The 15,466-nt window shown below is 38.5% G+C and overlaps 1 protein-coding gene across 3 annotated transcripts in view; it reads left to right on the forward strand.

The window, feature by feature from the left end:
- The window catches only part of LOC117305054 (condensin-2 complex subunit H2-like), a 33,476-nt gene extending 23,205 nt beyond the window's left edge, over positions 1 to 10,271 (forward strand). For all 3 annotated transcript variants that reach the window (XM_033789765.1, XM_033789767.1, XM_033789766.1), the window contains 11 exons: positions 374 to 531; positions 904 to 1,005; positions 1,582 to 1,652; positions 2,738 to 2,864; positions 3,408 to 3,536; positions 4,362 to 4,489; positions 5,614 to 5,800; positions 6,042 to 6,106; positions 7,148 to 7,249; positions 8,254 to 8,424; positions 9,716 to 10,271. In XM_033789765.1, the coding sequence (XP_033645656.1) occupies positions 374 to 531; positions 904 to 1,005; positions 1,582 to 1,652; positions 2,738 to 2,864; positions 3,408 to 3,536; positions 4,362 to 4,489; positions 5,614 to 5,800; positions 6,042 to 6,106; positions 7,148 to 7,249; positions 8,254 to 8,424; positions 9,716 to 9,850 (1,375 nt within the window). In that variant the 3' untranslated portion in view covers positions 9,851 to 10,271. The remainder of the gene's footprint in view (positions 1 to 373; positions 532 to 903; positions 1,006 to 1,581; positions 1,653 to 2,737; positions 2,865 to 3,407; positions 3,537 to 4,361; positions 4,490 to 5,613; positions 5,801 to 6,041; positions 6,107 to 7,147; positions 7,250 to 8,253; positions 8,425 to 9,715) is intronic.
- Positions 10,272 to 15,466: the final 5,195 nt, after the last annotated feature.

Genomic DNA, 15,466 nt, shown 5'->3' on the forward strand with positions numbered 1-15,466 from the left:
TGCTTTTCTATGTGTCATCGACCAAAACAAATGCAGCAAATGTGAATGCACTAGAATGCTGATGCGCGTACAAACTGCGACCGTCATGAGGTGCGTATACGTTTTTTAGTACGTTATTGAGTGCAAACAATAATTAGGCAGCGTGGGGACGTATGCGAATGGGCAGTCGCGTACGTAAAGCGCACACACTGGCAATGTGTGTTCTCTTAAAATTAAAATTGTTCCATAGTCACGCACCACATCAAACATGTCTGCGCCCAGGGTGGCTTCAAAACGCAGAGCATGTTATATAGCGCTCTAGTCAATATATAATAGCTCTATGGTCTCCACTCATTTATATTTATTTGTTCTTTATTAATATTGTATTTATCAGTGCCAAGGGGGAGGTTTTAGGCAAGATGGCTGATTTCCGGTTGCTGACATCCGTTATACATGGATCGGGAGCTCTATTGTTGGACATGTCTCATATGTCGCTACTAGAGGCATCAATGAGAAGGTTGCCGATGTCAACCCCTCTGCCACACCTTGAAGGTATGTTAGTTTTGGTTTTATCCTTCAAATCCAGGTTTTTATTTTTTATTTTTTTTATTACAAATATTTTATAACTGAGATCAAAGAAAATGAAAAGATGAAACCATTTGGTTTTTTTGTGAAATGGCCGAATAAATAATAATAAATAGTAATAATGGTAGTATGGAACAATAAGATTGCTGAGTAGGGCTTTCAAAACCCAAGATAAGTGTATGTAAGCAGGCTTCGCACTCAGAAGCTTTTGCGCTCCCACGTTTTCATGCATCTGGCTTGTAAGCTTTCACACATTGTACTTCTTAGTTCAGGTTTTTTTCATACAGCCTATCACAACTTTGCACAATAGACGCATTTAGTTTGGTTTTCTTTTCACAGGGGCAGGTAACGATAACGATTTCAATGAATGGCCTGTCAATCGACAGCAACCGGAAGCTGAAGGACCTGAGCCACCCATTAACCACGATGCTAGCATGAGTGGTAAGTTGACCCTTCATATCTCTCCTTTCATCATTTTGGCGTGTCGTGGCTGAGCGGTTAAGAGCACCGGATTCAAGCTCTGGTGTTTGATCAGCAGAGTGTGGGTTCGAATCCCGGTCGTGACCCTTGCTACGTAAAATTGGGGAGGTAGTGCTTTCTGCTCTACCGGCCAGGCTTCGGACTGATGATACCCAAGCCTACATCCGTATGGACTGTAAAGGGGTAACCCTGTTTTAGCCCTAGGAGTAGGCGGCAACGGCCTCTGAGGTGCTTCAGTTTTTGAGAAATTAGTAAAACAATCTCATGAAAATACGTTTTTTCCATGCTAATAAAAAAAAAATTGTCTCAAAAACTACAGCACCTCAGCAAGTAATATTTTCTACTATCATTATCTTCAAACTGTGTAAGTTTAGTGTAAACCTGTGGACATTGTGTTTTTTGTCATACAAAAGATACATACATGTAGACCCTTTAAAACCAGAATTGATAAATGAAATTCAATTAAATACCACAAGTAATTTTTGTTTTGAAGCAGTTTGTAAAAGATTCTTTTTTTCTTTTTCTCTTTTGGATCAGTTGATGACGTCGATATGGCCGATTTACCGGAGACGTCATTTACGGACGAGCCCCAACCTGAAGCAAATAGGGTGAGTTAATATGCGATATTTTGTCAACATTTTCGTGAAGAGCCACATTATGTCGAAAATGCATAATTGAGATTTTGCGCTGTGCTTAGCTTAAAATGAGCAAAACTCAAACCTCAGTTTGCAGAAACACCAGAGCTTGAGTCAAAGCCTAGCACCGAACTCAAGTTTCGAGTGCTTCTGGTCCGCAGAGTGTGGCTTCGAGTTTGAGACCCGATCAAGACACCTGTGTCCTTAAGCAAGACAGTTGAACATTATTGCTTCCTCCTTTTGGAGGGACGAAAGCCAAATGAGTTTTTAACACATTAAACAGTGCAAAGAAGTAGCCTGGCAAATACGCACAGAAACACCATTCTAAAGAAATGGAGCAGCATAAGAGAATTATCTTTGACCATAAAAAGTGGAAGAAGCTCTTGTAGTTGCGTTGAGCAAAGACTGTTGCGATGATCGTAATGTCCAATTAGGGGAATAATGGTAAACAAGTTCAGAAAAATAAGCAGGAGATGGACATGTTTGAGCTTTGAAAATAAAGGAACACGTTGCCTTGGATAGGACGAGTTGGTCTTTGAAAAGCGTTTGAACTCGTTTGTTATGAAATGCAAATGGTTAAAAAGATATTTTAAAAGTAGAATATAATGATCAACACAAGTATCACTCAGAATTTCCTTTTACGTTGTGAACTAAAACATCACAAAATTGCCCACTGTTTTTGTTCTCAACGTAATAGGAAAACTGCAATTGCGAGGCATGTTTGTGTGAATCATTATTTTCTACTTTTTTAAATTATCTATCTAACCATTTGCATTTCATAACAAATGGTTTCAAACGCTTTTCAACGACCAACTCGACCGATCCAAGGCAATGTGTTCCATTGTCAAAATAGTTGTATAAACTTTGCTAAGCTTAAGTTAGAGCCCATGCAATGTTCTGAGTACAGGAGTTATATGGTGAGAACGAGGCAAACAAGAAACGAGGCAAGCAGCAATGTTTTGTACACTTCAAATTTAAGCGAGATCTTATTGTTAATTCTTTTGACCATTGCCTTGACTTAAGTAGCCTAGAACGTTTTCATATTTCTCTATTCATAGATGGAAACGCGACGTGAGCTCAGACCAAAGCCACTCAGGTTACGGCCGCCGGTTCAAACAGTTGACCCCTGGATCACCCTGGACCCTCATGAGGCTAAATCCCTTCCAGAAAAACCCTTCAAGAAAGGTCTGTATTCCTCATTTATAACTATTAATGGGCGTTAACATATTGGATTTAAAGCTTTCTATTCGCTTAGAAAGTGTTTATACTTTTTGTAGATAAAGTTGTTGGCTATGAAAAAATCCCTACTTACTGTGAATGGAGATGTTTGAAGAACATGATAGTAGAATACTTCCCTTAAAATATTACTTGCTGAAGTGCTGTAGTTTTGAGAAATGAGTAAAAAGTAACTTGATCCACTGTGTGACAAAGCAGAAAAATGAAATGGTCCAAAATGTTTGTTTCGGCTTTTCAGGTTGCGGGAAACCAGAAAAGCAGATGTCCACTTTTCGACCTTTAATAATGTAGGCCTATAACAAATTTACGCGACTCCTAACATTTTTCTCAAGAACATGACAACTAATGACGCTGAAACTTCTACAGTTGAATTATGAGACTTTCTTGAGTTCTGTGAATAAATCACAGTTGTTTACTCGGGTAGGATTTGACCCATGACCTTTGCAAGTGTCTCACCAACTAATTAAATTATGTTGGCTTCTTTTCTTTCAGGCAAACCATTTAAGATACCAGCCTCAATACTGGGTACAAGCAGTAAGAAAAGAAAACGGAAGACGACATCACCAGAGAAACCCCCGTCACAATCCCTGACTCCCATCAGTCAGTTCATCTCCAAAGCATGTGAGTCAAACTAATTCTCATCTTGAAAACTTCTTCAGTTAAAGGCAGTGGACACTATTGATAATTACTCAAAAAAATGACTAGCATAAATCTTATTTGGTAACAAGTAATGGGGAGAGGTTGATAGTATAAAACGTTGTGAGAAACAGCTCCCTCTGAAGTGACGTAGTTTTCGAGAAAGAAGTAATTTTCCACGAATTTGATTTTGAGACCTCAGATTCAGAATTTGAGGTCTCGAAATCAAACATCTGATAGCACACAACTTGGTGTGACCATGGTGCGACAAGGGTGTTTTTTTCTTTCATTAATATCTCGCAACTTCGACGACCGATTGAGCTCAAATTTTCACAGAAATCTTCCTTTTAAATAATACGTGCTGAGGTGCTGTAATTTTTTGAGAAATGAGTAAAAACAATTTCACATTAAAAACAAAATTGTCTAATTTTAGCACGAAAAGTGTTTTAGCATGTACAATGGATTTAAGCGACTCTCCGCAAAACATTGCTCTGTGATTTTCACATTTTTTTCTAAAAAACTTGAAGACTAATGAAGCTGAAACTTCTACAGGTAAATTATATTACATACGGACATACATCTTCATTCACAGTGAGTAGGGATTCATAACGTGGCCAAAAACTTGATCTAAAAAAGGTAAACAAAACCCTTAAAAGACTGAACCACGTACGTCAGCCCTACCTTTTTTCGAATAAAGGTCAAATATGCCTGTATTTGATTTACTTTTTCTTGATCTACTAAATTTTAAAAATCATATCACAATAACCTTTACATTTTCCTCCTTTGCATTTGTTTATGTATATTTGACAGATTATTCCCACGCATCCAAGTTTCCAAACAGCGCCCTCAAGAGGCCACTATTTCCCGAGTTTGATAACTTATACTACGTTGAGTTTAAAAGACAGCAGACAGCCCGCAGGAAAGAAAAAGAGCTCCTGGTAATTAATGTTATTTAAACCCAGCCTCGCTATGATAGACAGCGCATCGAATACCTCTCGTCAGTAACCCCTGGTAGGGATGTACTGAAAAACAATGCTGATTGCCTCCCATACCGTGACTACTTTGCGTGCATGCTTGTTGAAAACTTTCGAGCACTTGCATGGCACTTGTAGTTCGCTTTTATAGTACACTTAGTGTGACAATGCTAGTGTTCTGCGATTTTACTTCAAATGCATGCAGTTAGACATCTCACAAGATTAATAATAATAATAATTGTATTTATAACCCGCCTTTTGCCAAAGGATCAGGATACAAAGCGCCAATAATTTTTACTGCAAGGTGAGTGGGACCGAGATTTTGAAATTATGAGACCTAATCCTTAGCACCATGTTATGGTTTACAAGGTGCTGTGGCGCAATATGCAGACAATCAAAATATAGGAACACCGGGGGCAAACCCCTTCTCTTTTCGATAAGTACACTGGGTTCTTTTACATGCGTTTACACAATACATGGGACCAATGGCTTTACGTCCCATCCAAAGGACGAAGCAAAAGTTAAATGTCTTGCTTAAGGACACAAGTGTCACAACTGGGGATTCGAACCCACACTCTGCTGATCAGAAACACCAGAGTTTGAATTTGGTGCTCTTAACCGCTCGTCCACGACACTTCCTTGGTTAAAGAAGTTTAAAGAATAATGAGAGTGGACCAGTTGCTCTGTAACTTGATGCTTCTTGTGCAGGTTATCATACTTGAGCAGGCTTGTAGAATATATCGGCCACAGGTCTAATTAAAATGTGCCAGATTATGATTCCTGTGAAAAAAAAGTCTCTAATTGCAAGATGTAAATGTTGGCAGCTCTTGGATCCATTAAGCTTCTCCCAATTGCGTATTGACCAATCACAACTATTGAGCAGCCAAAAGTTCGTCAAAATAAGGTCCTACATGCATGCGCGTATGCTTGGTGTGCGCGACAGAGTTGTGCAGAATTGCATTGGAAAGGCTCACGTGTTCTTGCTCACACAGGCGCCAATGGCGGAGCCTAATGGATGGGTCTATTATAAGAGCTAAGAAAAATCCTAGATTCAAATGTATTGTTGTCTTTCTTTCTGAACAATCAAGGCCCGGGAAGGTAAATTAGAAGAGCTGGCAGAACGAGAGGCGGAAGATGAGAATGATTTCAATCCGATCCCAGACCCAGGGGCCATGGAAGGAGGAATGGAAGATTTCGGGGGAGCTGAAGATGATGATGTCGACAATGAGGGCGGTGTTGGTTTTGATTGTGCGTATGGTGTAGAAGACAGACCTGGTAAACAAAATTTCCATTTGTTGCATATTTCTTTCTTTCTAACTACCTCCAAGAGCATAAAACGTAATGACTTTTGTTTTACACTTTGCAGAGTTCCCTTGAAGGAAGATCATCTAATCTAAACAAAGAAACAACCCCATCTTTTGAGACACTTGCTCAAACTGGTGTTCTAGATTTCTCACTCTTCCTAGTTTCCTTCAATTTATTTGTTGTTTCTTTTGTTGTCTTTATTTTATAATAGCTGAAGAATTCCCAAGCACGCAGGAGATTGTAACGAGTTATGAAGAGCTGGTGCGAAAACATGTGGTGCGTATTCAACCAATCATTCACATGGAACTGTTTATTAATTCTGTTTGGATACTCTCTGATTTTTTTGTTATTATTTTTTAGACTTTAAAGCCATTATACACTTTCGGTAAACAGTATTGTCCAAGTCCCACACTTCGTGTATCACAACTTATATATAAAATAACAAACCTGTGAAAATTTATGCTCAATCGGTCCGCACGTTTCGCCGTGTCATGACATGTGTTTAAAATAAATCCGTAATTCTCGCTATCGAGAATTGATGTTGTTTTAATGTTTTCTCAAAAAGTAAAGTATTTCATGGAATAATATTTCAAGAGAAGTCTTTCACCATTACTTTCTGTAAACCCTGTAAATTATTTGTAAATCTGTGAACTTTTTTTTTATTTCTGTACCGAAAGTGTATAATGGCTTTAAATTGATCTAGCCTTTTTTATTTAGCGCTCTGAGTACCATTCCCATTTCATGTACACGAGACCTACTGCTTAGTGTCCCAACCAAAGGACAAATCATTTAGGGTAACAAATCTTGCAGAAGTGCCACGACCGGGACTCGAACCCACACTCTGCTGATCAGAAACACCAGAGCTTGATTCCGGTGCTCTTAACCGCTTGACCACAACACACCATGTCAAGACCGGGACTCGAACCCACACTCTGATACAACTCCCAGATTTGATATCCAATGATTTGAACCAAAGCAATAAGAACAATGCAGTACCGCCAGTGCCTGCAGAAGTGCTAAGTATTATGGGACTCTTGTTCGTATTGCATTACTTTTCACCGATATATTGCAACAGGCTTAATGACTGACTAAGCTAAGACCGTATAAGGCAGATAGCCGGCTGTAACTGACTGGTCTAAGACCGCTGACTAAGACCATTTTATTGCAATCCGCCCCTGTTCTCCAATCTGTAGCTGGTTGTCCCGTCACTTTGGGCTTTCTTTTTTTCCTCATAAGCCTCTTGCATTTAGTAAGCGCCTTGCATCTGTTGGTACTTTGGCGCTTTATAAATCCAGTAACTAATGTTATTTTTTACAGGAAGCATACATGACTAGTGCTCAGCAGTTCACCCAAGTGACCGAGTTGGCTCAGCGTGTCGGACGGTGGGAGGATAGAATCACCCCTATACTTAACCGAGAGGTAAGGAAAGATTTATCCATCACAACCCCTTACCCCTTTTTGGATTTGGGCTCCACTGTAATGAGAATGTTTTCCAAAGATATTAATAGTGGGTTCATATATAGCGCTCATATCCGTCACTCAGTGACACTTAAAGACAGTGGACACTATTGGTATTTGTCAAAGACCAGTCTTCTCACTTGGTGTATCTCAACATTATGCATTTGGAATACACAATCTGACAAATGTTTCTGACCGTTATGTTTTCTCAGGTTCAGAATCTTTTGGGAAAAAACACTGATAATAATAATAATATTCTGTTTTTAAATAGCGCTTAAATATACACCATGTCTTAAAGCGCTTCCAACATTGTAACCCTGATCACTGGGCCATTACATTCCTTAAACCATCTCAGCTCCGTGGGGAGTATACAGCCTGTGCCGCCAAATATGTAGCGCACTAAACTAACCAACCACAAGAACCAACCACAAGAACCATCTCTGCCCTCACAGGTACCCATTTACTCCTGGGTGGGGAGAAGCAATTACAGTAAAGTGTCTTGCTCAGGGACACAAATGTCACGACCGGGATTCGAACCCACACTCTGCTGAACAGAGTGTCATGGCCGAGTGGTTAAGAGCATCGTATTCAAGTTCTGGTGGTAAATCACCAGACTGTGGGTTCGATTCCTGGTCGGGGGTAGAGGTTGATATTGTGAGTGAAAAAGCCTTTGGAACGATATAAATTGTTGCCCAGGCTGTATACTCCCAAGGGAGCTGGGAAACATTTAAAAAGGGATGTTATTGGCCCCATGACCAGGGCACTAATGTAAAGCGCATTGATACGGTTATTGTGAAATGCGCTATATAAAAGTTGTTATTATTATTATTATTGTTTTCAAAATGCTTGTGACTATCAAAAGCGCACTGAACTTGTAACCAGTTCGATTGTTATTGTCATTAGTTTTAAGAGTGAGTACCAAACGCATACCTTCCCTTAAAGTATCGTCTTTGATTTTACAATAGGAAAAGTTTGGTTTCTTTGACATCCATGACTACGGGACGATCGTGATCAACCGCCTCGAGGAAGTTCAGCAGAAAGAGAAGACGTCAAATCAATCCATCCCGTTCAGTAAGCTCGTTGAAGATCAACGGGCCCACGATATCAGCCGACTCTTCCTGGCAACGCTTCAACTGGTAAACGTTTTTCGGTTTTCCTCAAAGTTAATAATGACGAATGTTTATGAAGCGCTATTGTAGAGGCACTAGAAGGCGAGCCGGTCCTCTAATGAGTAAAGGACGAGCATTCGCCAAAATACAATCAATAATAAATAAATGCCAGTCAATGACAGCTAAAATATATCAAATAAACTTCTCGTGTATAGGTTTAATGGTAACCCATAGCAAACAACAAAAAGTTACAATGCTACAGTATATACATTACATACATGTACACATTACACAGTGCACAGTAAAAGTCCACAAAAAGGTCAAACATGTGGCTTCCATGCTACACACACACGGACGGACGCATTGCACACGATCTATAAATAATCTGACCAAAGTAGAACCCTAAAAATCACAGTATATTCAGGTATAAATGAGAGCCAAAAACACAAAATAATACTCACAGATAGCTCTATAAACTTATCCCTCCCAGATAAATGGGTTTTGGAGCATGGCCAGAGCCATGCTCCCTATAAAAATAGAGAGAATTACCACTCAAATAAAATGTGCTCTTCCAAGAACGAAGCTATTTAAAAAGAGAAAGATCGTCACGTGACAATCCTAAAAGTAAACTTTTTAGAAGTTCAACAATGAGGGCGCACTTGGCGGATCCTTACACTATTATCATCACAATTCTTGTGTTCTTGTTGTGAAGCCAAGGACGCTTAGAAAAGTGAATTTAATCACCAGCAGCCGATTTCGAGAAACGCTAGGTTTAATCCTAGCTCGAGTTAGGACGAGTAACCCGTCCTATCTTAGGATGGGTTCAATGCTTCCTACGTCTTTAGATACGAAACTTTACTCGTCCTAAGTCCTAAGATTTAATCACCAGCAGCCGATTTCACTAAACGCTAGGTTCAATCCTATCTCGAGTTAGGACGAAATGACCCATCCTAACTTGGGATGGGTTCAATGCTTCCTACGTCTTTGGATACGAAACTTTACTCGTCCTATGTCCTAAGATTAATCCTAAGTTGGGAAGAGTTCGTTGAAATCGAACGATTGGCCTGATATTTCATAAAGGCAACAAAGGCGATTGCCTCCATGAACCCTGGGCCCAATTTCATAGAGCTGCTAAGCACAAAAATTTGCTAAGCATGAAATTTCTTTCTTGATAAAAACAGGATTACCAACCAAATTTATGCACAACCACGTGACACGCTCTCCACCAATAGGAGTAGAGAAACTGTCTGGGGTGTTTATAAATAGTAGTTGTTTCCTAACAAGAATTCAAATTTTATTTAATTGTTTTCATTTTCAGGCTAATGCATACAACATTGAAATCAGCACCGAAGGCGAGGACAACTCCATGGACACGCTAGCGCTGAAGCTACTCAACAAGAAACGACATAACGAGGAGCTTCAGGAGTATAGAGCGCCCTCTGTTGACAAGTAGTTGTCATCCATCAACGGAAACCAACGTGCCATTCCAATCCGGCCTGTATGCTTTCGTTTTTGAAAGGGCAAAGGCATCAAGGACTTTTCCTCTTGGTAAAGGGCATTCTATCCTATGAGGATATGGTAAATTTCTGCTGGATCATTTCAAGGGCACCAAGGCAATGACCAGGGGACATGGAGGCAATCGCCTTCGTTGTCTCCATATCAGGCCTGCCAATCTTTTTTTGAAGAGAGAACCGATTTCAGCAGGAATCCTTGAATCAACAAGTCTAGACTCAGCTCTGGCATTTTGAGACGGTTTGCTTTTTCAACACTGGCTTTAAGACTGTGCGAACTGTCAAGACCAGTGCCTAATTTCATAGAGCTGCTTAGCACAAAAATTTGCTTAGCATGAAATTTCTACCACGATAAAAACAGGATTACCAACCAAATTTCAACATGATTTTCAGGATGAGATAACAACAGCTGAATACCAGTAACAAGCAATATGCAACAAATGGAAATTTGGTTGGTAATCCTGTTCTTATCAGGAAAGAAATGTCATGCTAAGCAAATTTTTGTGCTTAGCAGCTCTATGAAATTGGGCCCAGCAGACCGATCTCACCAAAAACTGCTAGGATTATTCTTAGCTCAAATTTTCCACCATGAACAATATTTATACCATTTGTAAATTATTTTGTAAATACAAACTCACAAACCCAGTCAGATATCTTAAAAAAAAAAAAAAAAAAGTCACATCCGTTTATAAGGTGATCCCTCTGCTGCTGATTCCCAGGTTGTATCGAAAACCTGGGTTTGATCCCTTGCTACACGGCAGTTAGAGGGAAGAAACACGTTTGGTAATTACTCAAAACAAATATTTACTTAAAGACTGACTTGGTACAAACATTGGAGAGCTGTTGATAATCTAAAACATTGTGGGAAACTACTCCCTCTGAAGTAACATAGTTTTTGAGAAAGAGGTAATAATAAAGGACTTCTAGCTAGAGCCTTTTATTCATATCTGAAAGCACACAAATTCGTCCAACAAGAGTGGTTTTACATGTACTTGCATCATTTTCTCGCAACTTTGCGAGCCCAAATTTTCACAGGTTGGTTATTTTATGGTTATGATGGGACACACCAAGTGAAAAGACTGGTCTTTGACAATTACCAAACGTGTACCTTCCCTCTAATGGTTATATGGTTTCTGATTGGCACCCCGAACAAAGATTTTGACAAAATATGGAGCCTGTTAACATAGGGGTAGATGGCTCAGTTGGTAGAGCATCGCGTTTTTGAGTCCAGAGATTGCACGTTCAAACTCCAATCTGGTCCAATCTGGTAAACGCAGATGAAGTTTGTTCAACTGTCAATATTTGTATTTTCGTTCATACCAATTATCTGCACAAGCTTTTGAATACAAACAAGTCCCAACACCTAGTTCTATTAAAGGCAGTGGACACTATTGGTAATAACTCAAAATAAATATCAGCATAAAACCTCACTGGGTGACGAGTAATGGGGAGAGGTTGATAGTGTAAAACATTGTGAGAAACGGCACCCTCTGAAGTGCCATAGTTTTCGAGAAAGAATTAATTTTCCACGAATTTGATTTCGAGACCTCAGATTTAGAACTTGAGGTCTCGAAATCAACCTTTCAAACGCACACAACTTCGGGTGACAAGGGTGTTTTTTTCTTTCATTATTATCTCGCAAGTTCGATGACCGATTGAGCTGAAATTTTTACAGGTTTGTTATTTTATGCATATGTTGAGATACACCAACTGTGAAGGCTAGTCTTTGACAATTACCAATAGTGTCCACTGCCTTTAACTTTACCTTTTAGTTGTAATGTAGTAGACCAACTTGTGTATATTATTATCTGTGTAGGTGTAAGATTGCTATTAGGTTTTTTGGTTATAAGCACTTGGTACTTTTCTGAGTTCAGTTACAAAAATGAAAAGCACATTACCCATGACCTTTGGCAATCTAGCAAAGAAGTCTAACCAACTAGACCAACGAGATTGCCCAGCGAAGCCTGGTTCATACTTCATACGAATGCGAAGCAAGTTTTGGCGTCACAGCCCTGTGTTTGCTGCGAATGCTATGCTAAGAGTTGAACGCCGTCATTTCAACTGTTCATATCACATTCGCAGGAAGTATGAACGAGGCTTTTACTAAAGGCAGTTCGAATCCTTGAAAGAACTTATAAACAAGTGTAACAGTGTTAATACCTACCCCAGCAAGGAAGACATTGCTGTGACCAACATGTAAAATATAAACATTTTTTTTTAATGACATTTGTAATATTTGTTACAAATGTAGGTTGTTATATAAGATTTCAGATGTAAATATGAAATGGTTGATGATTTTTATTTGATTTCTTTTCTTTTATTAAAGGGTGTTGACCTCCATTGGAATAAGGGAAGAGGTGGTGAAGAGGTTTTCAATTAGTGGTTTAATCCCAACGAGGCCTGGTTCTTGAATATTTTACCGAGACGAAGTCGAGGTAAATTAGTAAAAAGTAAAATAAATGCAAAATTTAAATTGTTCAATGATTTCTTTCAACACAACACCCCTCCAGCTATGAAATGGTAAAGCCCTCCGCCGCCCTCGGGTTAACAGCTCCTTATAAGGGAATGCTGTGCGCGTATCGCGGGATGTGGCACAACTGTTTTAGCCGTTGGTCTCGACCAATAGGAATGAACAGGTGCATGGTTGCGTGTCACGCCCATGTTTCAACACTTTTTACTGGTCATAAACAAAGGTTTATACACACCCACGTGACGCGCTCTCCACCAATAGGAACAGTGAAACTATGAGGTATTTATGAATAGGGTTTTATATTTCCATAGTTTCCTAGGTACAATGTTTAAGATGTAGGTCTTGTTACTTGCGTGAAGCATTGAAATAAAATGATAGAAAATCAATCAAATACAGAAATTTATAGTTTTTACGTTTTGTTTAAATTGAGTGAACATGACTTTAAATTAAGTTATGAGGCATGTTTTCTCAATTAGGGAGTTGTGTCCTTCTATAATATTTTTTTTATACAATTTTTAATTTTTGACCGATTTCCGGTAATACTCCTTGCGATTTTTGTCAATTTTCGGTCGAAATCCGATAAAAATGCTGGACATACCCCTTGTGATGTTTGGTTCAGTTTTTAGCAACAAATCTGATAAAACTGATGTACTCAGCCCTTGTGATTTTCAAAAAATTTAGCCCACAATTGATAAAACTGCTGGACTTTTACCTTGTGATTGATTTGTCAAGTTTTGGCCAAAATCTGATGAAACTGCTGGACTTTCCCCCTTTTGATTTTTTGTTAAAGGCAGTGGACATTATTGATAACTACTCAAAATAAATATTAGCATAAAACCTTTCTTGATTATAATGAGTAATGGGGAGAGGTTGATGGTATAAAACATTGTGTGAAACGGCTCCCTCGGAAGTGCCATACTTTTCGAGAAAGAAGTAATTTTCCACGAATTTGATTTCGAGACCTCAGGTTTAGAACTTGAGGTCTCGAAATCAACCATCTAAACGCACACAACTTCGTGTGACAAGGGTGTTTTTTTCCTTTCATTTTTATCTCGCAAGTTCGATGACCAATTGAGCTTAAATTTTCACAGGTTTGTTATTTTATGCATAAAAAAATATGTTGAGATACACCAACTGTGAAGGCTAGTCTTTGACAATTACCAATAGTGTCCACTGTCTTTAAGTTTTCGGCCCAAATCTGATAACACTGCTAGGCTCACCCCCTTGTGATTTCTGTTTAGTTTTGGACCTAAACTTCATCAGTAAAGTTTGCTTAAATAAATATATCATTTCCCCAAAAGTAGACCTCCGAGTTTAAATAATAATATCACAGTCATTTGAAAAATACGTCATGAACGGAGTGTTTTTAATACTGAGGTTGTTTAAATTGTGTTTTACTAACTATAAGTCTAGTGCATTTACTTACAGAAGCAGATAGGTCGTAGCTAAACGAAACATGCTTTAGAGTGGCAGCTACGAGACCCGGGTTCAATTCCCGCGGGTGTCGTTTTTTTTTGTATTTTGGTTGGACGCAGTGAACTATATAAGTAGTGTATAAAACCACCTTCAAACACCAACGGGCACTGTGGCGACACAGTGCACTGGATAGTTCAATTGTGTGCTATCCAGAGCTGGTACACCCGGTTCGAATCCTACCCGTACCAAGAGGGACATGACTTTTACTGCTGGCACCAGTAATGGATTGGGGTCCGTCATGTCTATCCCCAAAATAGGTAAGGATGAAGATATTCCGGGTGGGAGAGTAAAGGAGGGACCGGGATGTCCAATCCCTTAAGGGTTCTAATGGGTGATCACCACGCTGGTTTCGATCAGACTTTGAGTCCCCTGAATGCCTGGTCGTCACTCTGACTAACTCTTTGCACAAATTTTCTTTAACAATATTTAAGTTTAACAACTAATAATACCAACAATTATTTATAACCAATTATTTATAACCAACAAGCTATAGCCTTGTAGACTTTTCAAGCAAAATTTGACAAGTATAGACTTTTTCACGCAGGAATTGACAAATTCACAAGGCCTTGTAGACTTTTTCAAGCAAAAATTGACAAGTACATGTATAGACTTTTTCAAGCAGAATTTGACAAATTCACAAGGCTATAGCCTTGTAGATTTTTTCCAGCAAAAATTGACAAATTCACAAGGCTATATATATAGCCTTGTAGACTTTTTCAAGCAAAAATTCAAAAGGTAGACTTTTTCAAGCAAAATTTGACAAGTAGACTTTTTCAAGCAAAAATTGACAAATTCAAAATTTGATAAGTAGACTTTTTCAAGCAAAAATTCACAAGGTAGACTTTTTCAAGCAAAATTTGACAAGTAGACTTTTTCAAGCAAAAAATTACTAATTCACAAGGCTATAGCCTTGTAGATTTTTTCAAGCAAAAATTGACAAATTCACAAGGCTATAGCCTTGTAGATTTTTTCAAGCAAAAATTGACAAATTCACAAGGCTATAGCCTTGTAGACTTTTTCAAGCAAAGTTTGACAAGTAGACTTTTTCAAGCAAAAATTGAAAAATTCACAAGGCTATAGCCTTGTAGACTTTTTTCAAGCGAAAATTGACAAGTAGACTTTTTCAAGCAAAAATTGAAAAATTCACAAGGCTATAGCCTTGTAGACTTTTTCAAGCGAAAATTGACATGTAGACTTTTTCAAGCAAAAAATTACTAATTCACAAGGCTATAGCCTTGTAGATTTTTTCAAGCAAAAATTGACAGATTCACAAGGCTATATAGCCTTGTAGACTTTTTCAAGCAAAATTTGACAAGTATAGACTTTTTCAAGCAGAAATTGACAAATTCACAAGGCTATAATAGCCTTGTAGACTTTTTCAAGCAAAATTTGACAAGTAGACTTTTTCAAGCAAAAATTGACAAATTCACAAGGCTATTATAGCCTTGTAGATTTTTTCAAGCAAAAATTCACAAGGTAGACTTTTTCAAGCAAAATTTGACAAGTAGACTTTTTCAAGCAAAAATTGACAAATTCAAGCAAAAATTCACAAGGTAGACTTTTTCAAGCAAAAATTGACAAGTAGACTTTTTCAAGCAAAAAATTACTAATT

Source organism: Asterias rubens, chromosome 22 (assembly GCF_902459465.1).
Source record: "Asterias rubens chromosome 22, eAstRub1.3, whole genome shotgun sequence".
In the NCBI taxonomy this organism is placed as follows: Eukaryota; Metazoa; Echinodermata; class Asteroidea; order Forcipulatida; family Asteriidae; genus Asterias; species Asterias rubens.